The 24000-nt window shown below is 40.2% G+C and overlaps 1 protein-coding gene across 3 annotated transcripts in view; it reads right to left on the bottom strand.

Moving 5' to 3' along the window:
• The window catches only part of LOC143029593 (uncharacterized), a 1250372-nt gene that overhangs the window by 1000702 nt on the left and 225670 nt on the right, over positions 1-24000 (bottom strand). For 2 of the 3 annotated variants that reach the window (XM_076192294.1, XM_076192296.1), the window contains exon 2: positions 11244-11281. The exons of the other annotated variant lie outside the window; for it this stretch is intronic. In XM_076192294.1, the coding sequence (XP_076048409.1) occupies positions 11244-11281 (38 nt within the window). The remainder of the gene's footprint in view (positions 1-11243; positions 11282-24000) is intronic. 3 annotated transcript variants of the gene reach the window in all.

The raw sequence follows: 24000 nt of genomic DNA, 5'->3' as shown, positions 1-24000 counted from the left end.
GTTGGGGTGGAGGGGATCCTGGGGAGAGCAGGGAGTAGTGGGAAGGAAGAGGACTGATCTCTGTTGAAGAAGAATTAGGGACTTCGGGAGAAAGGTTGGTTGAGTTGTGGGCTCGCGGTGGGTGTCAAGGAAGTTTAGTGTCCTTAACTACTTAATTACGGTTATCTTTTACACTTTTGCCTTGGTTAATACCAGGAGATTTTCTTCGGTTGAGGGAGGGGGCGGACTCTTTGCAAAAGAGGGTTTCGAATTATCGGGATCACATGGTTTTCTGTTACATTGAATGAACATTGCGAGAGCCTAAAAGAAGGTCACTGATGCAAACGTGTTAAAGGAGAAAGAAAACGGGGAGAAATGACGAGAGTAATACCATGTTGTAAGCGCTGAAACTATCAGTTGTTTTAAAAAACGATTAGACAACTTTATGGATGGGGATGACAGGTGGTGATGGATACGGAGCTCCCTAGTGTAGGCCTTATGGTCTCTTGCAGTCTCCTTTATTCTTATGTTCTTATGTACTTGGAGGAGTGGAGACCAATTACGTTCAAGCTTTTAGATAGAATAAGTAAGACGGTCGAGGGCAGTGGGACATTTAGGCAGAAAGAAAGAACGAGAACAAGGCCAGAAGGCTGAAAGTGTCGAACATAGAAACTCCCTTGTGGGGGGTGGGGGGTGAGGGTGGGGGTGGGGGGAGTGGAGCAAAAGCCAGAGGTCGTCCATGGAGAAGAAAGGACGTGGACGGGGGGGTGGGTGGCAAGTTCGGAAAGGGGGAAAAGTGTGTGACAGAACATGGAAGTACAAAGGCAAGGAAACACCTGAGTAGGGTTCTACGGAGGGGATGGTATGAAGTTCGGAAAATAACTTTGGAGTTTCTGAATGTAAAGGATAGGTGGGGATACGAGAGGTAGGTAGGTAGACTGGGGAGGGGTTGGAGAAGAAAAAATATAGAAGAAAAGAGTGGCAGAGTGATGTAGAGAACTGGTGGAGTGAATAAGAGGGAGAACTAATACACAGGAGACTAGACACTTCCGTAATTTTCTTTTATCATTTCTCTGTTTGATTCTCATTTATTATTAGTTGTCTGTCAAGTTATTATTGTTTTCTATTTATCTGTTTGTTTATTAGTTAACTATACCTATGCTTTTATTTGTGTATTTTATTTCTTATTTACATTATTATAGTTTTTATTTATCATTTATTATTACTATGATTTTTTTTTCGCATCTGACCTAGATATGGACCAAAAGGTCTCCTGTCGGCATGCTCCGCCTTTGTAACCCTTTGTAGTAAAGGGGGCAGACCTATAGAGAAGGTAGAGTGAGACAAAGACCACTTTGGATGGAGCAGGAAGGACGAGGGAAGGATAGTCTGACAGGGAGGTATAGGCTATAAAACAGGGCGTATGTGGAGACGGGATGAGGGGTGGGAAAAGTAGGGGAGCGGGCAGGCGCTATGTGAAGAAGAAACGGCCGTGCTGGTGACTGATATGGAGGCTTGGAGGAAAAAGTAGGAAATATGTGCAGAGGTGGGTGGACAAAAATTAGTAGGATAGGAGGAGGAGGAGGAGAAGGAGGAGAGGGAAGGGAAGGAGGAGCACGAAGAGGAAGAGGAAGAACGAGAGGAAAAAGAAGAGGAGGAGGAATAGGGAGAAGATCAGGAAGTGCAAGAGGATAAGGAAGAGGACGAGGTAGAAAGATAAGGAAATAAAGGGGGAGGGAGAGGAGGAGGAAGAGGAGTAGAGGGAAGTGAAGGAGGAGCAAGAAGAGGAAGAGGAAGAAAGAAGGAGGAGGAGGAATAGGAAGAAGATCAAGAAAAGCAAGATGATAAGCAAGAGGACGAGGTAGATAGAGAGGGAAATAAAGGAGAAGGGAGAGGAGGAGGAGGAGTAGAGGGAAAGGAAGGAGGAGCATGAAGAGGAGGAGGAAGAACGAGAAGAAAAAAGAAGAGGAGGAATAGGAAGAAGATCAGGAAGTGCAAGAGGACGAGGTAGATAGAGACGGAAATAAAGGAGGAGGGAGAGGAGAAGAAGGAAAGATGGGATAAATGGAGGAGATGGACGAAGGAAGAAGAGATGGACAAAGAAAGGAAGGATACATGAAGGAAGAGGAGGAGATAAATGAAGCTGGAGGAGGAGGGGGAGGAGGAGGAGGAGGAGGAGGAGATAGACGGAGAAGGAGGAAAAGAGAGATGAGGAGATCAAAGAGGATTCAATAAAGAGGATTACATCTGGTTGAAGAAAGAATCAGTCTAGTAGCTAACTGGAGAAGAGAGGAGAAGAGAGAGCGGAGAGAGAGGAAGCCTAACTAGTAGTGTTGGAGAATGGAGAAGTGTTGGTGACCAAGAAGAAGAATATGGTGATGGAGAAGAGAGAGCCAAGTGGACTCCGAGTGTGAAGTGGAGTATGAAAGTAGGTGGATCGTCCAAAAGTGGAGATGAGGAGGAGACGTGGGAGGACAGGGCCCATGGGAGATGGAGGAGGTGTTGGAGAAGGAAGAGGTTGACAAGGAGGCAGGGGAAGAGGAAGTGGAAGAATATATGCGAGGGAAGATGGATATGGATAAAAATAGACGAGGAAAAGGTAAGAGGTAGAGAAGTAGAGAGGTAGGAGGAGGAGGAGGAGGAGGAGGTAGGATCAATGAAGAAGTAGAAGAGGGGAAGGTAAAGAAATAAAGGGAGGAGGTAAAATAAAAGGGACGTGTAGAAGAGAGGTAGAGAGGTAAGAGTAATGGCAGAATGAGGAGGAGGGGAAGAGGAAGAGGGGAAGAGGAAGAGGGAAGAGGAGGAGGGGAAGATGAAGAGGGGAAGAGGAGGAGGGGAAGATGAAGAGGGGAAGAGGAAAAGGGGAAGAGGAAGAGGGGAAGAGGAAGAGGAAGAGGAGCATGAGGAGGATGAGGAGGAGAATTATTAAGAGAGAAGATGGAGATAGAGTTGAAGAATAGAAGATGGAGGTGAAGATGAAGGTGCAGGAGGAAGAAAAGACAGATATGGAGGGGTAAGAGGAAGGAAGGAAGGGCAGAGATAGGAAGTGTGGAAGGAGGTGTATAAGGAAGAATAGGAGTCGTAGTAATGTTAGCAGGAGGAGGAAGAATTATAGGAGGAGGAGGAGGAGGAGGAGGAGGAGGAGAAGGTTTAGAAGATGTAGGAGCAGTAGCAGGAGCAGGTTTAGATGTAGGAGGAGGAGAGGGATGAGGAGAGGGAGGAGAGTAGGAGGAGGAGGAAGGGGAGGAGGAGGAGGACGGGGAGGAGGAGGAGGAGGAGGGGAGAAGGAGGGGGAGGAGGAAGGGCAGGAGGAGAGGGAGGAGGGGGAGGAGGAGGGGGAGGAGGAAGGAAGGGGAGGAGGGGGGGAGGAGGAAGGGCAGGAGGAGAGGGAGAAGGGGAGGAGGAGGGGAAGGAGGAGGGGAAGGAGGAGGGGGAGGAGGAGGGGAAGGAGGAGGGGGAGGAGGAGGGGGAGGAGGAGGGGAAGGAGGAGAGGGAGGAGATGGAGATGGAGGAGGAGGGGTCATGAGAGCGAGTACAAGAGTGGCAGCGAGAGGAGGGGGAGGGGGAGGGGGAGGGGGAGGCGAGGAGAGCTGCTGAAGGGCGTGGCTCGTGATAACTACAACTGCACCACACCGCGACCATCGCTTTGTCCAAGATCCCAACACAGAACACCACCACCACCAGCAGCACCAGCACTTTAGCCACCATAACTACCACCACCACCACCACAGTGACCACCACTAATACCACCACTACTGTTTTGACCACCAGTACTATTTCAACCATCATTGTCTCCACTGCAACCAAATACTATCACCACCACAACCACCGCCACTATCACCACTACTACTACTACAATCACAAACGCAACCACCACTATGATCACAACTACATCCACAACCATATGCATCAGCAGCCCTTTTTCTCAGTTACCCTTCGCTCGTTCTTTGATCTAAGTCTTAACCCTTGTCCCCTCTTGTGTTTGACCACCTCTCCCTCCCCCTCTCCTCCTCCCTCCCCCTCCTCCTCCCTCACCACCACCCAACCTTCCTCCATCTCTTCCTCCTTAACCTTGCCCCTGTTCTGTAGGCTGATCATCCCACACTATCAAGATCACCCACGTCATACCAAGAGCACAGTTTACAAAACTGATTCCAATTACTGTTAGATTATTTTATTCAATTCAGAAGTAATTATCTGTGTACAAGGTATTTATGTCATTCGGAACTACCCCTTCTGCCTCGTCAAATACATACATAGTAGCCACCGTGGCGATGAGAGAAGGCTGTATAGTACTACAGAGGCTAAACCGGTCCTGCATTATGCCATTTAGACTAACTCGCAATATTTTTTAGTTAAAAGGAAAGAAATACTTTTTTATATTATTGTACTACATCATTATTTTATTATTTACCTATCTATCTATTTGCTTACTAATTCATTTTCATGTATCTATTTACGTATATACTCATATTTATCTATCTATTCATTATTTGTTTATATATCTATTTATTTACTTAACTTTGAACAGCTCTATGGTAAACTCCGGAGAGGAATATTGGATTATTTCACAGAGCACCGCCTGGTCCCTACCTACCATGCTTCTGCCTCCTATACTTAGAGGAGGAGGAGGAGGAGGAGGAGGAGGAGGAGGAGGAGGAGGAGGAGAAGAATAAGAAGAAGAAGAAGAAGAAGAACCCTCTCTATCCACAAGACCCTCTATCTTTTCCATCTCCATGTGTCTATACTTGTCTATCTCTATTCCTATATTTTTATATGTATTTCTATCAGTCTGTCTGTTTGTGTATCTACTTACTTATCTCTATCTGTCTATATGTGCCAATTTAGTGATCTATATATACATATACACACAAACACACACGTATATTATATATATAATGTGTGTGTGTGTGTGTGTGTGTGTGTGTGTGTGTGTGTGTGTGTGTGTGTGTGTGTGTGTGTGTGTGTGTGTGTGTGTGTGCGTGCGCGCGGGCTCTTGCGTGTATATATATATATTATATATATATATATATATATAGATATATATATATATATATATATATATATATCTACATATATACAGCTACCTATCTATCCATCTGTCTATGAATCCAATTATCAGTTCATCTACTTTGCTCTACAGAGTTTGTTCTCTCTCAATTCTGTCTTCCTCTTTCAATCCCTCTCCAACATCTCCGGACCCCCAACGTTCCCTATTTACCTCCTTTTAAACATTTCTTTTAATATTGATTCCTTATCCTCTTTAACACCTATCTCTATCACCACCGCTTCTGCTCGTAACATTATCCTCATCATCAATCCTATATCTTCTCTATAACCGTCCTTCTCTCCCATATGCACATTACCTAGAACTCGAGGCCCCTTATCGTTCCCTATAATCATCCATATGGGTCCAATTAACGAAGGAGATCATCTTTATGGAAAGTAACAACTCCAATTGAGCTACCGTCTGGCCCTGCAACGTAGTCGAGGAAGAATAGGATACCATGTTCCTTCAGGGGATGGGGTGTGTGTGTGTGTATTATATTTCGTTTGTTTTAATGTTACAGAAATTTGTTCCTGTAAGGTTACCGAAAACTTAGTTAACGTTTTTAACTTTTTTTTAAAATGTCAAATCATTTCCACACAAACACACCCATAAAGAGTATTTCTAAGAACTCTTTGCACACACACACACACATACACACACACACACACACACACACACACACACACACACATATATATATATATATTTATATATATATATATACATATACAGAATATATCACTTGAACGCGTGAATCTAGTATGCAGAAAAACCACTAGGAAAATAACAAAAATGAGACCGAGCGCTTTTTCTGAATAGACGAAAGCGCTCGGCCTCGTTTCTGTTATTTTCCTAGTGGTTTTTCTGCATATATATATATATATATATATATATATATATATATATATATACATACATATATATATAAATATATAAGTGTATTTATACATATACATATATATACGTATATATACATATACACACATACACACACACACACACACATATATATATATATATATATATGTATATATACATATATATATATATATACACATATATATTATATATATATACATATATATATATATATATACTTATGTATACATATACATATATATACATGTGTGTTGCAAGATGATCGAAGGAAATATTCAATCTCATTTATTATTAGTTATATGTCAATTTAATACTATTTACTTGTTTGTTTATTATTCAACTATACCTATGCATTTATTTTATTTATTATTTTCATTATATTTTTATTTATTCATTCATTCATTTATTTATTTATCATATATATTTTTTGCATCCGACCTAGATATGGACCATAAGGTCTCATGTCAGCATGCTCCGCCTTTGTAATCCTATGTAATAAGAGACAGCACGTCAGATCCGACCTCTCCAGAAAACTCCTGCAGGACAGCCTATTGTGTCGCACCTTACCGAGGTCATTTCGACAGAGCGTGAAAGGACACCTGCAAGCGCCATTGTCAACTGCAACTCGCCATACGACCGATGAACTTTTAATGTGTGTTTCCACTGTTTGTGTATAAGTAACCTATTCATGAGTATTGAGTGTCCATACTCAGTACATGTTTTGTACATTGTAATTTAGAAGTAGAGTAAGCAGCAGATAGTAGAGAATAGATTATATATAACTCTCTAATTGGCAAAAACCATCATTTGTATGTAAACACCACCATTGGCAACCACTATTGGTTTCCTCGTGAAATGATCTGAGATGTAGATCAGTTTAGATGGAGACATTTATCACACACACACACACACACACACACACACACACACACACACACACACAACTTCGTTTGTCTCAACGCCTCCAAACCCACTGTAGACTACAAACAATTCTAAATTCTGGTGGCAAGCAGGAACTATACCATTCCTCCGAAGGAACAACTTAACATTTGGCTCGGTCAAAAGACTCCCATATGACCTCTTTGTTTAAGAATTTCCCATCTACAATTTCAATGATTATGTCAAGGCTTAAAGTAGCAAATTTCAATAACCTTTTCAAAAGAATCCATAATACTATTCATCTGACCAAGAACGAAATGGTCCGTCCGCATAACAAATCAGCCAGAGCTTGTACCTTTGAACTTGGAGACATTGTTTATACTCTCAACCACACCACCACCTCGAACCTCTCCCCTAAATTGTGTGGACCCTATCGTATCATTGGACACGAATCAAATAACAAAGTCAAAGCACTCTAGTTGCACGATCTTAGAGAGACCATATAGCACAGAGACCATGTTCTCCGTGACCTTGACAGACTGGTACTTCATCAGCTCATACTACCCCTACAGTACAGGAGCATCACCAATCCTCTCCACTGCTTCCTCCTACTCCTCTCCCACATTACAGTACAATCTTCGTAGTCGAGCCACAGCTTCATATGAAAATATTTTATCTAGGTGAACGAAAATACTATCTACTTCCACATGTATACATATGTATACATACTATACATACGTATACATATACATACATATGTATATATACACACACAAATATATATATATATATATATATATGCACACAGACATACATATGCATAAATATATATACATATACATTTGTATAGAAGTGTACATAAATATACATATATGTACATGTGTACACACACACATACACACACACATACACACACATATATATATATATATATATATATATATATGTGTGTGTGTGTGTGTGTGTGTGTGTGTGTGTGTGTGTGTGTGTGTGTGTGTGTGTGTGTGTGTGTGTGTGTGTGTGTGTGTGTGTGTGTGTGTGTGCGCGCGCGTTTAAATGCAACATTCTTATAGTTAATCATCTACTCATTTTATGACTGGGTCTCTTCCATCTATATATTTGGCGACGAATAACAAGAATAATGAAATAATGAACGAAATTGCAAATGCAAAAGCATAAATGTTTATACGTACACCTAGCCTCATTTTTAAATCGTATCACTTGTTTAGAGGCGAGCTGTTCTCAAAATTGGTGAGGGGTGTAAAAGACGAGGTTAGGTGGACAGTCTACGTGAGAGGAGGAAGAAGAAGGACTTCATCTTACTCAGCGTATAATAATATCGAACAATACAATGCTGGAAGCCACGTTCGACTGGATGTTAAAAACCAGAACCTTTTCTCTTAACTGTACACCTTCGAAAACAAGCAACCTCCGAGGGATCTCCAATGCTGGCAATTATTCTATTGCATCTGAATATCTTTTCCTGCTAATGCCAATGTTATGGTGGTGCTTAAGGTGCTCTTTAATTGCACCTTCTTGCAGATGCATCGCGAGACGTGGACCGAGACTGCATCTAATGAGGCCAATAGCGGTGCTGTTGCGAGGCGCGCAGTTTTCGAAAATGAAGCGATACTCACACCACATTTACCTTCGACCAAGTTCCAATTTGACAAAATATATTGTCCTTCAATACACACATATATACATACATATACATATATACATAAATATATATATACATACATATACATGCATATACATATATATATATACATATATATATATACAGTGTATGTATATATATATACTATATACACACACATATATACAGTATATATATATATATATATATATATATATATATATATATATATAAAACATGCATGTAAACACAATGGAATAGTTATTTGAATTAATGGAACTATTTATCGAAATGAAAATCCAATGGTGCCATGACTACGTGTAACGGCATTTTCCTTTTATTTTATCTTTCTTTATTTGGAGTGTGAGACCCCAAGGGTATTTTATAGGTCCGTCGAACTTCGCGTAAAAGATGCTCTGACGAGACCGGGATGCTTGGAGACCTTGGGGTCTAGAATTTGTCCTGAGTGTATCTTTTAATCCTCTTCCCTTCCGCTAAAGAGATGAACAGAGTAGCATAGCGGAAGTCCGTATAAAAGGAAAGATTACTCCCGGGAAACAAAGTACCGTGCGAGATGTACGTGTCAAAGTTATGTTCCCGGATCAGTGTTAATTTGTATGACATGTTCAACTCACGTTAGTGTGTATGGGAAGAGGACTTCCGTAATGCGAAGGAAATCGCTTGCCGGAGACCAAAACAGATATACAAAATGACAGTGCATCGTTGATCAAATAGATAGAATACTGTGAGAAAACCGAGCTTGTAAACTTTACAACCGTATTGTAGATGTTAATATGCAGACGATTATTGTACCGCTTATGCTTTTATTCTAACTGCCGCAAGTTAATTTATTTATCGTAACTGTTATAACCTATCTCTATGAAACTATAGACGAAGGTTTTCGTTCTTACATATCTTAGTTGACTACAGCTGATTTTATTCATTTGAGGGAAACTCACATCGCGTAGACGTTAAAGCGGAAAACACAATCTCTCGTCACCGTTATCACGTCATCACTGGTTATGTCACTGTCGAGGCGTCATTCACCTCTCATATATATGTATGTATATTGTATAGCAGCGCGTTCATCTAAATGTAATTTCCCCCACAATATATATATATATATATATATATATATATATATATATATGTATATATCACAACTGTGTTTCCAGTCTAACCTATACCTCCACAATCAATTCCAACAATAACTCACAATTCTCGGAGAGAAAAAAAAAAAAAAAAAAAAAAAAACTTTCAGCGTTCGCACTCTCGCACTCTGTTGTTCTATCATTTGATATCGGCCGGCTTAAGCAGAGTATTTTGAAGCCAAAATTCGATTCTGTTCTGTGTGAACAAATTTACAATGTTATTTATTTTTCTTCCATAATGCGAATGTCATTTTCCCTGTTCACTGGTCATGAGTAATCGTATCCATATGGGAGATCAAATATTTTGAATATTTGTGAGTCTCCCGATACCAATATGTCCACAGATATTTTGGTTTGATTGATTGATTTGGTTGAACGTCACGAACTCTCCATCTCGCAGGAGGCGACAACGGCGCCTCTTTGCGAAGACATTTTTGATAAATTGATTCGTTCATTTGTTTATTTTTTTTTCTATTTTATTAATTTATTACATATTCATTTATCTATTGTTTATTAATTTATTCGTGTATTTATTTATTTATCTATTTATTTACTTATATTTATTTATTTTTCACTCATTCATCTATTTAATTTGATTTGTTTATCTATTTATTTATAAATTCATTTATTTTTCATACATCTATTTCTTTACACATTTATTTACTTATTTTCTTTTATTTATTTATTAATTCATTTATCTATTTCATTATTTGCTTTCTTACTTTATCAAGTTGTTTATGTACTTATTCAACTTTCTATTAACTGTCAATGTTCTTTCTAGGCAGTGAATTGTATGTAGTTCGCCCTTACTACGCATTCGCTTGCGGCTTGACAGAATTCAAACTGCCTCACACATATTTTATGCCCACGAAATAGTAAGGGAAAACACACACACACACACACACACACACACACACACACACACAAACACCTCGTGGCGCAGTGGTTAGCGTTCCCGGCTGCCACCACGGCGGTTCGGGTTCGAATCCCGCCCAGAGCTGAAATAATTTCAGTATCGCTACGCTGCGATTCGTTACTCCAACTCTCGTGGACGGGGAGTTGTGTGTGTGTGTGCGTGTAAGGTCACAGCATTACCCATAGATCGGTTATAAATGAGCTATGAGCTCTCTTTCGGGAGGGTAGTAACTGTCGATCACAAGTCCAACACGTGATCCAAGACCATGGTGAATCACAAACACACACACACACACACACATATATATATATATATATATATATATATGTATATATATATATTATATATATATATATGTATATATACATTCACACATGCACACACACACACACACACACACACACACACACGCACATACACACACACACACACACACACACACGCACGGAGGGAATAACATATACCGTATTTTCGATTTCAAAATCAGCACAAAAATGGAATACACATTATTCCTAACGCTTTGGTATCTAGAATAACGCGTGCAGAAATTGAATTGCATATACACACCCAATCATCCATAAAGGCTCACAAAAGCGCGCAGAAAAACGCCAGTGCATGTGTAACAAGATACGAAAAATTACTTAAAAAAAAAAAAAAAAAAAGCACACCGGTTAAGAAAGGGCAAGCGTCGGAGAGGTGCATCCCCCCCCGAATTTTGAAACTTGTAACAAAGTTAGGTATAAATACCTTAGTGTTTGGTATGCTCCACCCGTTGACTGTTTTACCTGTAAATAACAGAAATATATATAAATATATTTGAACACTATTATTTACAAAGATGCTTATATATGTATTTTCTTGTTATTGATTGTATTACCTGCACAAAAAAGATTATGTAAATAGGTTTTCGTGGTAGTATATGAAAAAATACACACAATAAATATTCATTACTCATCGACTGTTTTACCTGGAAATATAAGATTACAAGTACATACAAAAGCAGCCATATATAAGGGTATGTATTTATCTATGTATATATTTATCATTTATCTATTCCATTTTTTTTTTTTTTTTTACTAATACTCCTCCTTTCTATGGGACATTGCGGACTGCAACAGATATGAAATCTGTCGTTCGTGTTACTATAGCAACCGCCATCACGAATGACTGCCACGTGTCCATTTTGAATTTTTTTTAAATCTATAAGAAATAAAAATATTCTCAAAAAAACATTTTCACTGCATAACAGGGCCTCACTGGTAGCACGTTCCTATTTGTTGAATATTTTGTTTTATTGGAAGAGCATAGTGAAATTTACAAAAATAATAGTAGCTTATCTTGTGACGTCATGTCGACTTGGGACGAAATGTCGAATTCAAGGACGTTTTCGAAATAAATAGACAGACTTTTTCCTTTCTAGCTTTATTGTACACATGCTCAGAAAGATAAACATATTTTTCTTTTAGTTCATTCTTTGGTATGTCTTTGTTCTTGAGTAGAAACCTGGGAAGGAGTTACTAATCTTAAAGAGCTTGATGACAAATTCCATGTCTCAAAAAAAAAAAAAAAAAAGGAGATGATGTAGGTGAGCTTTGTAAGCAAATACAAAAAAAAATACAATTTGTTCTGGTCAGGCACACACTCTTTTCTCCCATTCTCCCTTTCTCTCTGTCTGCCTGTCTGTCTGTGTATGTCTCTATGCCTGCCAGTCTGTCTGTGTATATCTCTATGCCTGCCAGTCTGTCTGTCTCTATACCTGTCTGTCTGTGTCTCTATGCCTGTCTGTCTTTATGCCTGTCTGTATGCAAGTCAGTCTGTCTGTATATCTGTCAGTCTGTCTCCCAGTCTGCATGTCTGTCCGTCAGTCTGTGTCTGTCTCCCTGTCTATCTGTCTGTCTGTCAGTCTGTGTGTCTCCCTGCCTGTCAGCCTGTCTGTCTCTCTACCTGTCTGTCTTTCTGTCTGCATCTCGCCGCCATGTTGTCTTTTTACTGATCATATTTACCCTCTTCAAGACCGTAGCGTACTTTGACACCAAGTGAGTTTATTCAGTTAATGGGTAATATTGGGATAAAAATGAGTCTCGATCGATCACAACAGCGCTTATTCCTGGGGCCATCCACTCAGATGAATATAATCACCTGACATCCGAGAGCAAAAAGTCTGTAAAGTATGCCACATGCTTATTAGAATACAATCAACATCTTTGTTTTCAGTCTGTTACGTTGACGTCTTCCCATTTTCTTTGTTCGAGTAGTGTCAATTTCTTTCAGTCCACGTGCATTTCCAAGACATTCTATTTTCACTGTTTCCATCTGTGCCTACCTGTTTATTGATTAACTATTTGATATATTGATTTCTTTATTTTCTTTATATCTCCATCCAGCTGCCAAGTTTCTTTTCTGTGCAAAAGCATTCGTACTCCTGGTTCCTTACTCGTTCCCTCTTACTTCACAAACGATATATCCTTTCCTTCCCACACTAGTCTTCAAGGCGCTTACAGTTCTATTCGCTGACGCCAATTTATATTCACTTTCCAGTTTCACTCCACAATCCGCGGCCGAATCCGTTTCCAAAGGCTTGAACACTCGCATCTTCCATCAATTTTCCATCCGACCTCACCCTTATCTTCACCTTTGTTTTCACCTTGCCCACCCCCACCCCCACTGCTGACATTAATTTTTTTTTTTTTTTTTTTTTTTTTACTTCTCCCAAGTTGACAATGTTCCTCGACCTCTACAGATATCATTCACCATCACTTATATTTGTATTAAAAAAAAAAAAAAAAAAAAAAAATATCTCACCAGCTCGTAAACCTCACTTTCCTCCCTCACCCGCCTTCTGTGTTCGTGGTCTTTACATACATTCTCTGCCATAACTTCATGTACACACACACGCACACACACACACACACACACACACACACTCGCACATTTTGTATATTTATCCTAGCTGTTGCGTAGCAATCTTGTTTGGCCGAGGGAAAATTTTCCGTATTCTCAGAAGCTTGAAATGTCCACATTTCATTACCGCATATGTTGTTGATATTAGTGTGTTTTTGTATGTTTATCCCGCTGCATTTTTTTCTTCAATATTTTCCCATTAATCTTTAAGTTTCAGTGATTTCTAGGAATCTTCCTCCATTTTACCATCCCGTTTCCATGTTGAATTCAAAATACTTTGTACACATTCGTCTCTGTTCAGCCTTACCTTTATTGCAGTATTCTCGTATATCTATAAGTTTGCATTAGCATCTTGATTCACTTAATTTCAAAGTTTTCTCGTCATAAAGCGTTTTTAATTAAAATATGTGATCCTTGTAATACTTTCACCTTTGTCCAGACATTCAAAGCCACCACACAATGAGTTTCTACTTCCGTCATACGCTTTTTCTTTCATTTGCACTTCTAACACTTATTTACACCCTCTGTGGCATTGATTAGTACTATCACAGACACTTAAAACTGACCCATGATACAACAGAATTGTGCAAATATATCTGTTGTTGATACATAGATAATTTTTTTTTTTTTTTTTTTTTGTGCATAGGCAACTAGTGTATATGATAAAAAGGACACAAAATGTGCAAGCTTCCGTCAAGAGAATTGCACATTACGGTATACTATGCGAAAGCAGTTTCTTATAAAAAATAAATTTTAGCTTCAAGCTCAAGAAAATCCCATTGTTTTGTATCGCCACAGAAATCTATTGGTGTGATCATTAGATCACGTTTAACACTGAAAAAATAGGCATCAGAATCTGTTAATAAGCTTTTGCCAAATGATACTGATAAACAGACAAAGAGAAATAAACTCTATTGAAAACATAGCTTCCTTGTAGGAGGTAAATATAGTAAATACGCACAGGTCGGCTTTAGGCGTTAACAATAGTTTACAAAACAAGGCGACATCACAAACACCACTTTTACACTGAACTGTTCCTCAACTTATCACTTACATTCTAAACCCATATGTCATTCGAACATGTTTCTGAGGTGTTCATCTCAGTGTGAACAACGTCCTCATCTTTGTACAATCTGTCCCTTGTGTTTGTACGTTTTTCAGTAGGCTTTCTACTCCACTCAATTAATGTAACCAGTATTTTCCTACTATTCAAAATCCTATGGCCTAACCTACGCCAATAACCTTCACTTTTTATGTATCTGTATTTAACAGACACTCAAATATTGAAGTAACACTACATGTATATATTTATATATATGTATATCTATATATATATATATATATATAGACATATATACATATATATATATATATATATATATATATATAGATATATACATATATATATAAATATATATATATATATATATATATATATATATATATATATATATATATACAATGGAATACATCCATTTACTTCATACAATACATAAATACAACACATACATACAATACATATATTAGATACATACATATAATGTATACATATAAAATATATATATATATATATATATATATATATATATATATATATATATATATATATATATATATATATATATATATATATACATACATGCAGGGCAGTTACCTTTGCCCTATACGCTTGGATTTTAGGGCAGGTAACAGTAACTAGTGGGAATCGGAGGGGAGTGTAAGACTCGAAACCACAACCCGATTACGCTACCAGCGCGTATGTATACATACACAATACGTATGCGTATACATAATACTTACATTCTTAATACATATACTGTGTATATATATATAAATACATGTATGCATTCATGCATACATTCATGTATACATGAATGCATACCTACCTACATACCTGCATACATACATACATACTACATACGTACGTACATACATGCATACATACATATTATACATGCAAACAGTACTATTGAGAACAGCCAAAACTGGTCCGTAATATATCAGATCTATGCAGACATACATTCTTTTACTACAATTATATCTAAGTGAAAAAATATATGTTTTTATCTTTAAAGGGAATATCGTATATAAAACATACTAGGTATTAAAGAAATATGAATTTATATTTTGATAGATCCGAAATAAAATGGGTCAGTATTTGGTGTATACAATTACATATTTCCAAAAACAATATATACACAAGCATAAATACATATTACATTCAAAAATTCATGTATTCTATATACATGTATATTATCTATATATAATATCTGTATATTACACAATCTCAAAATTTAATTTGGTTATAAGACAATATATGGTAAACGTTATTCATATCTTTTCATTCACCTTCATATTTGTACGTAGTTTCAAAGGGACGCGAATATATGAAACGAATATGAAAGATAGTGAGAGAAACGGGAGCTGAACGGGGCTGTATATACGAGTGCAATGGTCTGGAATGCCGATGGGGAATAGGATGAAATATGAAAAAAGTGAAAGAAATCGAGAGAGATCAGGACAGCGTGAAGGCAGCAATTTACCACTAGAGAGAGGGAAAGAGGGAGAGAAAAAAGAGAAACGGAGAGAGAGAGAGAGAGTGGGAGAGAAAGAGAGGAGAGAGAGGGAGAGAAAGAGGAGAGAGAGGAGGGAAAAAGAGAAAGAAAGAGAGAAAGAGAGGTGAGGAGAGAGAGACAGATAGAGAGAGAGGTGAGGAGAGACAGATAGAGAGAGAGAGAGAGAGAGAGAGAGAGAGAGAGAGAGAGAGAGAGAGAGAGAGAGAGAGAGAGAGAGAGAGAGAGAGAGAGAGAGAGAGAGAGAGAGAGAGAGAGAGAGAGAGAGAGAGAGAGAGAGAGACGGAGGGAGAGAGAGGGTATAGACGGAGGGAGAGAGAGAGAGAGAGAGAGAGAGAGAGAGAGAGAGAGAGAGAGAGAGAGAGAGAGAGAGAGAGAGAGAGACGGAGGGAGAAAGAGAGAGACGGAGGGAAGAGAGAAAGAGAGAGACGGAGGGAAGAGAGAGAGAGAGAGAGAGAGAGAGACACGGAGGGAGAAAGAGAGGGACGGAGGAGAGAGAGAGAGAGAGAGAGAGAGAGAGAGAGAGAGAGAGAGAGAGAGAGAGAGAGAGAGAGAGAGAGAGAGAGAGAGAGACAGAGAGAGAGAGAGAGAGAGAGAGAGAGAGAGAGAGAGAGAGAGAGAGAGAGAGAGAGAGAGAGAGAGAGAGAGAGAGACGGAGAGAGAGGGGAGAGAGAGAGAGAGAGAGAGAGAGACAGAGAGAGAGAGAGAGAGACAGAGAGAGAGAGAGAGAGAGAGAGAGAGAGAGAGAGAGACGGAGAGAGAGAGAGAGAGAGAGAGAGAGAGAGAGAGAGAGAGAGAGAGAGAGAGAGAGAGAGAGAGAGAGAGAGAGAGAGAGAGAGACGGAGAGAGAGAGAGAGAGAGAGAGAGAGAGAGATAGAGAGAGAGAGAGAGAGAGGACAAAGGGAAAGAAAGAGACAGAAAGAGAAAGAGAGAAAAAAAACAAAGAAAGAAGAATGAGAGAAAGAGGATATTAGAAAGAGTGGGAGGCACTTCGAGCACAACCTGACAGGGGAGACATCGAAAGCCTCTGAATGAACACGTCAACCCGAAGTAGCATCGTGTCTCTAACGCCCAAGGAAGGCCCTCGAATGTATCACAATGCCTCGAGTCTCTGGTCCCCGGAAGTGGAGGGTCCAGGTCACCTGAAGAGCCACATCTCGCCCGTATACCAGAATGACCTAAGACGGGAGAGAATCGGCCGCAAGGACCCATGATGACCTCAGCCTTACCCAGAACGATTTGAACATGAGAACATAAGAACATAAGAATAAAGGAGACTGCAAGAGACCATAAGGCCTACACTAGGCAGCTCCCAATCCATCACCACCTGTCATCCCCATCCATAAAGTTGTCTAATCGGTTTTTTTTTTTTTTAAACAACTGATAGTTTCAGCGCTTACTACATGGTTACTAAGTTTGAGGAAAGAGAATTACGAGAAATGAGAGAAGAAAGAATAAGAGGAGAATGTAAACCCGAAAATTACAGGATAACGAAAACCGGAACGACACAGGAAAGATAAACAGATAAATGATAAATAACAGATAAAATAATAAATAATAGATAAGCAAATAGATAAATAAAAAGATAAATAAATAGATCAATAATTGATCAAACAAATAAATAAATAAGTGAATAAATATACAAGTTAATGAATAAATAAATCAATAAATAATCAAACGTATAATTATAAAAAATGAATAAGTAAATAATAAATAAATAAATAAATGAATAAGTGAATAAAAATAAATCAATTAATAAGTAGATAAAGAAATAAATATAGAAATGAATATAGAAATGAATAAAGAAATTAATAACATATGAATAAATTAATGAAGATAAATAATAAATAAATGAATAGTTCAATTGATAAATGAATGAATAAATTAATTCATAAATGAATATATAAATGAATAAACGAATGAATGCATGAATTAAACACGTAGATAAACACTGCTTCTGACCCAGGGCAGTGGACAGGATGCAGGGATGACCCGTCACCCAGGAGGTGCTAAGATAGGAGGGAGGGAGGAGGGTGGAATATATGGGAAATGAAATGGGTGGAAGTGATTTCTATGCCTTTTCTTTTTGGCTACCCCCGTGTAAGGGGGAAAAAGCCTTTGGTATATGTATGTAGGTATGTAGGTATTTATGTATTTATTAATTAATAAATAAATACATTAACTGATAATTAAATGAATGAATTATTAAATAGATAAGTTAATGAATAGATGATTAAATGAATAAACAAATCGAAACGTAAATTGATAAATAAATAGACAAAAAGATAAATAAAAAAGTGAATAAATGAACAGATAAATTAATATATTGGTAAATGAATAAATGAATGATAAATAAACAAAAAAATATATAAACAAATAAACACACAAATAAATTAATAATCGTACAAATAAGATATTAAAAAAGTTAAAATAAATCGGATATATCGAAACGAGCATCATGGTTAGCGTGATTTGCGTTACCAATGGTTCCCCCAAGGAAATTAATAAAATCGTGTGACGGCAGACAAAAACAAAAATATATATAGAAGAAAAATTGCCACACGGTCCGAATAGGATTAACACGCTTGCCTGAGCATTTGAAAAGGGTTTATGAACGAGGAAATGGGCATTCAAGACTATAATGAGATATAAATTAGAATCAAATCACGTAAACAGACATCTATTAAAATGCGGAGGTTAAGTTGATTATGGGAGATCAAGTAGGCTTTAAAGGTTTAACTAACCGCAAAAGAACGATGAAGTCTTTCATGGACTTTCTTCGTTAAGTGATTTTATTACTCGTGTCAGGGCTGGACTGAAGAGTCTCTCGAACTCGGGGGGGGAAAAGCTACGAAGTTCTTGGACCTTTTCTCTTTCTGTTTGCTTCAAGAACGATCCTTTTGGCTAACATATGCGATGGATTTAAGACGATTTCGGTTACGTTTAAGTGAGATACTGTCTACTACTGACAGTCTTGGTTTCATAGATAAGCAGGAAGCTCAGTTTTATTCATTCTTTTTTGTATCCAAATTGATTTGCTTGAAGTTCAAGATACAAAGATTATGTAGGGGAGGATGCGTGTGTCAGGATAAGTACGTGGTCTGTGTGTGTGTGTGTGTGTGTGTGTGTGTGTGTGTGTGTGTGTGTGTGTGTGTGTGTGTGTGTGTGTGTGTGTGTGTGTGTGTATACACACATACACACATGCATACATACATATCACTCATTCACTCGTTCACTCTCATATAATGTCAACTTAGACTTTTAATCACTCGTCCATGGAGATTTTTTACTTCAACAGTTTTTCACTGAGATAAAGTCAAGAGACTACACATAACATACCACATTCTAACTTGATTAAAATCGCCTGACAACAACCAAAACAGGACCTCTGCTGTACTGAGAACGCATTAGGCGCCGTTGGGTCAGACGAGAGTGACGTAATGACTCAAACTTCTTCTGAATAAAGTCATCTGGTGGTTGCCATAGGAACATCTAGACAGACCTGCACCATGCTAAATAATATAAGAACATTTTGATTGACCAAAAAAGAGAAAAAGTTCCTCTGTTTAGCTGAATAAAATCGTCTGACGCTTTCTGGAATATCCACACATTTCGCCTTCACGGTGCTGGAAGGACCGAGCACACTTGGCTCGCTCGAGAGCGGGGTATACGATCGCCTGAAGTGGGACGTAGATCAGGCCGCGGAGCTCATAAAACACTTTTCCGAAGAAAGTCATAACGGCCTTCCCGCTCGCCCCAACGGAAGAAACCCGATTTATCCCGGACCTAAACCCTTGCCAGGCAGTTTCCGGGTTCGTCCTTGAAGGGACCTCGAGGTTCCTCGTGGGTGTTCTTGAGGTTCCTTTTTGGGGTCCTCGTGGGCGTTCCTGAGGTTCCTTTTTGGAGTCCTCGAGGCTCCTTCTGGGGGTTTTGGGGGATCCTACTGGAGGTTTATAAGGTTCTTCCTAAGGAGTTCTCGAGGTTCTTTCTGGAGTTCTTGAGATTCCTACTTTTCTTTTTCTCGACGTCCCATCTGGGGGTTTTCGGGGTTCCTCGAAGTGGTCCTCAAGGTTCCTTCCGTGGGTTCCCGGGGTCCTTCCTGGGGATCCTCGGAGACCCTCCTGAGGGTTCATTAAGGCTTGGTTATGAATTAAAGGGATGCAGGAGATTTGGGGGCTAAATAGCATTCTTGATGGACCTAGTGGAAGGGGTCCTAAGCTGGGACTTAGGAGTTTGGTGGAAAGGTTAGGCGTCCTAGAAAGATCCTAGTAGGGAGACGTCTGTAGTGATCCTGATGGGAGTTTGGAGGTCTTATTTAGGTTGCTGGGGTGACTAGTTGGAGGAACTAAGTTCTAGTACTAGGTATGGGTTTTACTAGAGGGAGCTGTTTGTTGGAGTTACGCGAGTGCTATTTGTTTGGGGGTTATAGAAAAAAGAATATATGCCCTAACAGATGTTTTTGGGGTACTAATAGGTTATAAAGGGATACGGATAGGAGGTACTTGGGTCCTAGTAACGGGTTAAAGGGTTTTAGTAGGAGGTTAAGGGTTTTTGTCTAAGGGTTGAGGATTCTGATAAGTGTTTTGAGGTGAAGGTATTCGTTTGGGGTTGTGGGTTTGTTCAGATTGCTTTATTGTTTCGGCCCTTATTACCGTGTCGGACACGGTCAGTAGTAAGATGTATGAATGCAATCAGTGTCATCGTGTATTGTGGCCAGGACTGTTCGCGGGGAGCGCTCTCACCCTCACCCTCACCCTCCACCCACCACCAAAGGAGTTCTCGCCGGTTCCAGGAGACGGACCCAGCTTCGGAAGAGGGATTTCCTCGGCTTTCGTTCTTCTCGGAAGAGGAATAGAGGTCGCTTACTAGGTCCGGTCCTCCTCTGGATGCACTGCGGTCATGCGGCACCTTTGGCCACAGAGAGACATTACGTAATAGACAAACCCCCAACGTCATCGTTTCCGTTAAATGACGTCATGCAAGTCTTCAGGAAGTAATGACGTAAGAGGGTGTCCGTCACCTTTGGACCAGTTTTGACGATAAAATCTTAGTATGACGTATCTATGACGCCATCTTTCTCCGTGAGGAGAATGACGTCATCCAAGATTGCCCCGTGCTATTGGAATCCAATAGCAAGACATAAGAAAGCTGTATACCATTTCTATTGCGTCTTTTATTTTATGAGGAGACGCGTCAGGGAAAGCTGTCCAGTGCCCGTGAACTCTTCCGGGTAGAAGGGAACGTTGCTGCCCAGGGACTCTTGGCCAGGGACAGTTTCCCTCTTTCCCTAGGGGGCGTCACCCTAAGGGAAGTCCTGCCCTCCCCCCTACCAGGGGGTAATTTCCCTCTTTCCCTAGGGGGCGTCACCCTAAGGGGAGTCCTGCTCCCCCCCTACCAGGGGGTAATTTCCCTCTTTCCCTAGGGGGCGTCACCCTAAGGGGAGTCATGCCCCCCCACTACCAGGGGGTAATTTCCCTCTTTCCCTAGGGGGCGTCACCCTAAGGGGAGTCCTGCCCTCCCCCCTACCAGGGGGTAATTCCCCTCATTTCCCTAGGGGGCGTCATCCTAAGGAGAGTCCTGCCCCCTCTACCAGGGGGTAATTTCCCTCTTTCCCTAGGGGGCGTCACCCTAACGGGAGTCCTGCCCCCCCCCTACCAGGGGGTAAGTCTAGGGTTTCAGGGGCAGGAGGGAATCAGGATTATAGGTTTTCATCCTACAATCCTGCAGGATCATAAGCTTTAAAATACCACACGTATTTGTTATAGATCAAATTAATAACAAAAGTTTTTCACCTTTTGAGTAGAGTTGTAATTCTTAAGGTAGGGTGACATTTTGACATAATGGCACAGTCATGCAAGTCATGGAATGGTTTGAACTAAAAATTGATTGATCAAATGACTGACTGACTGACTGATTGTTTGATTAATTTATTGAAATAGGTGCATGGGGCATTTGAGAAGCAATATTAGTCTTCCTGTAACATCACTGAGAAGTTTAAGTTCAAGTAAACGTTTCAACACGTTCACCTAATCTAACTATAGGATCTAAATGGTATCGCACGATCTTAGCACATTTAACAAACGATCCAAAATCGGTATTTATCAACATTCTTGACAAAAAATTTGCAGCGTTGGCAAGCTTGAGGATCTCGACTCTGAATAAACGTTTTACAACGTTCTTGTAGTCTGGCTGTAGGAGATACATGGTGACATACGGCCATATGGTATCCAAGGGAGGACTCAGGATAAGGTGCCGCGGCACCGAGTCTTCGGCATGCGTCCAAATGGCACTGGATTAATGGCACTGTCTACTCCGAGGTGACGAATGGGTCCCGCGCCGCTGAATAAGAACAGTGTGTCTCAAAAGGAGGACACTAAAAACGAATCAGGAGTGACGGGCCTTGAAATAAAGAAAGCCAAGGCCTCGGAGTACCCGGCAACGGCCACTGATTTATGTTATGAACCACTCCAAGAGTAACTACACTGCTGTAGGTACTACACGAGTGTTGGGCAAAAGACTGTGAATTAATTCAGGAAGTTGTCTTAAAAAATATACAAAGCTTAAAAGACTATAAGATCTTTGAGGTCTTAGGACACTAAAAACGAATCAGGAGTGACGGGCTTTGAAATAAAGAAAGCCAAGGCCTCGGAGTACCCGGCAACGGCCACTGATTTATGTTATGAACCACTCCAAGAGTAACTACACTGCTGTAGGTACTACACGAGTGTTGGGCAAGAGACTGTGAATTAATTCAGGAAGTTGTCTTAAAATATATACATACATACATACATATACCAAGGTTCTTTTCCCCCTTATCAGGGGGGTAGCCAAAAAGGACAAGGCACAAAAACATTCCCACTCATTTCATCCCCGAAAACACTCCACACCCCTCCACCCTCCCTCCCATCTTAGCACCTCCTAGATGACGGGTCATCCCTACACCCTGTCCACCGCCCTGGGTCAGAAGCAGTGTCGCAGGACACAGCACATCCACAGCAAGGCCGCTTCATTAAATCGGCGACCCTCCCTCTCCGTCCCCCCATATAAAGGAGAGGACGGGGAGAAATCCCTTCGGGCTGCGTCAAAAATGTTTGCTCACACACACTACCTCACACCCATTCACAACATTTTCCATATACAACCATTTTCCATTCACCCTTATCTTCTGTCCTCTCCCGTCCTTCCTCAACCGACATTCCCCTCTTCCCCAAAGCCCCCTTCACCCCATCCATCCATCTCATCCTAGGACGTCCCCTCATGTTCACTCCCTCCACATCTGCCTTCCATACCTCCTTTACTAGTCTTTCTTCACTCATTCTTTCCATGTGTCCAAACCATCCTAATACTCTTTCATCCACCCTATCTCCCAGCTCCCTTTCCACCCCTGTCCTCCTCCTCACTTCCTCATTTCTCACTCTATCTAGCCTAGTAACCCCCATCATACTTCTCAGACACTTCATCTCAAACACATTCAAGTTCCTTCTCTCTTCCTCTCTCATGTTCCATGTTTCTGCTCCATACAGTGCTGTTGGCACAATCACTCCTTCATACAGTCTCCTCTTAGCATCCATTACCAGATTCCCATTCCTCATTACACTTTTTAAACCACCAAGGCATTTGCTCGCTTCTCTTAATCTACATTCTACCTCCACCTTCACCCCACCCTTTCCTGCCACATTTGCACCCAAATATCTAAAACTATCCACTTCCTCCAGTTGCTCTCCCTTAATGCTCACTTCCAGATTACTGCCACTTTCACCCCTTGTACATCTCATCACCTTACTTTTACCCACATTTATCTTCAGCTTTCTTCTATCACAAACTCTCCCAAACTCTGTCACCAGCTTCCTCAATCCCTCCTCCGATCCTGCCACAAGCGCAGTGTCGTCCGCAAACAACAGCTGGCTCACCTCCCACTTTTCTCCATTTTCCTTAACCATCTCCAATCCCTGACCCACTACCCTTGCATTCACCTCTCGCACCACCCCATCCATGTATAAGTTGAACAGCCAGGGTGACATAAGCTAAGA

The sequence above is a fragment of the Oratosquilla oratoria genome, chromosome 11 (genome assembly GCF_046742065.1).
Source record: "Oratosquilla oratoria isolate Oo_2021 chromosome 11, ASM4674206v1, whole genome shotgun sequence".
NCBI classification, from domain to species: domain Eukaryota; kingdom Metazoa; phylum Arthropoda; class Malacostraca; order Stomatopoda; family Squillidae; genus Oratosquilla; species Oratosquilla oratoria.
The sequence above is the reverse complement of the archived record's forward strand: the minus strand, read 5'-3'. Positions and strand labels throughout refer to the sequence as shown.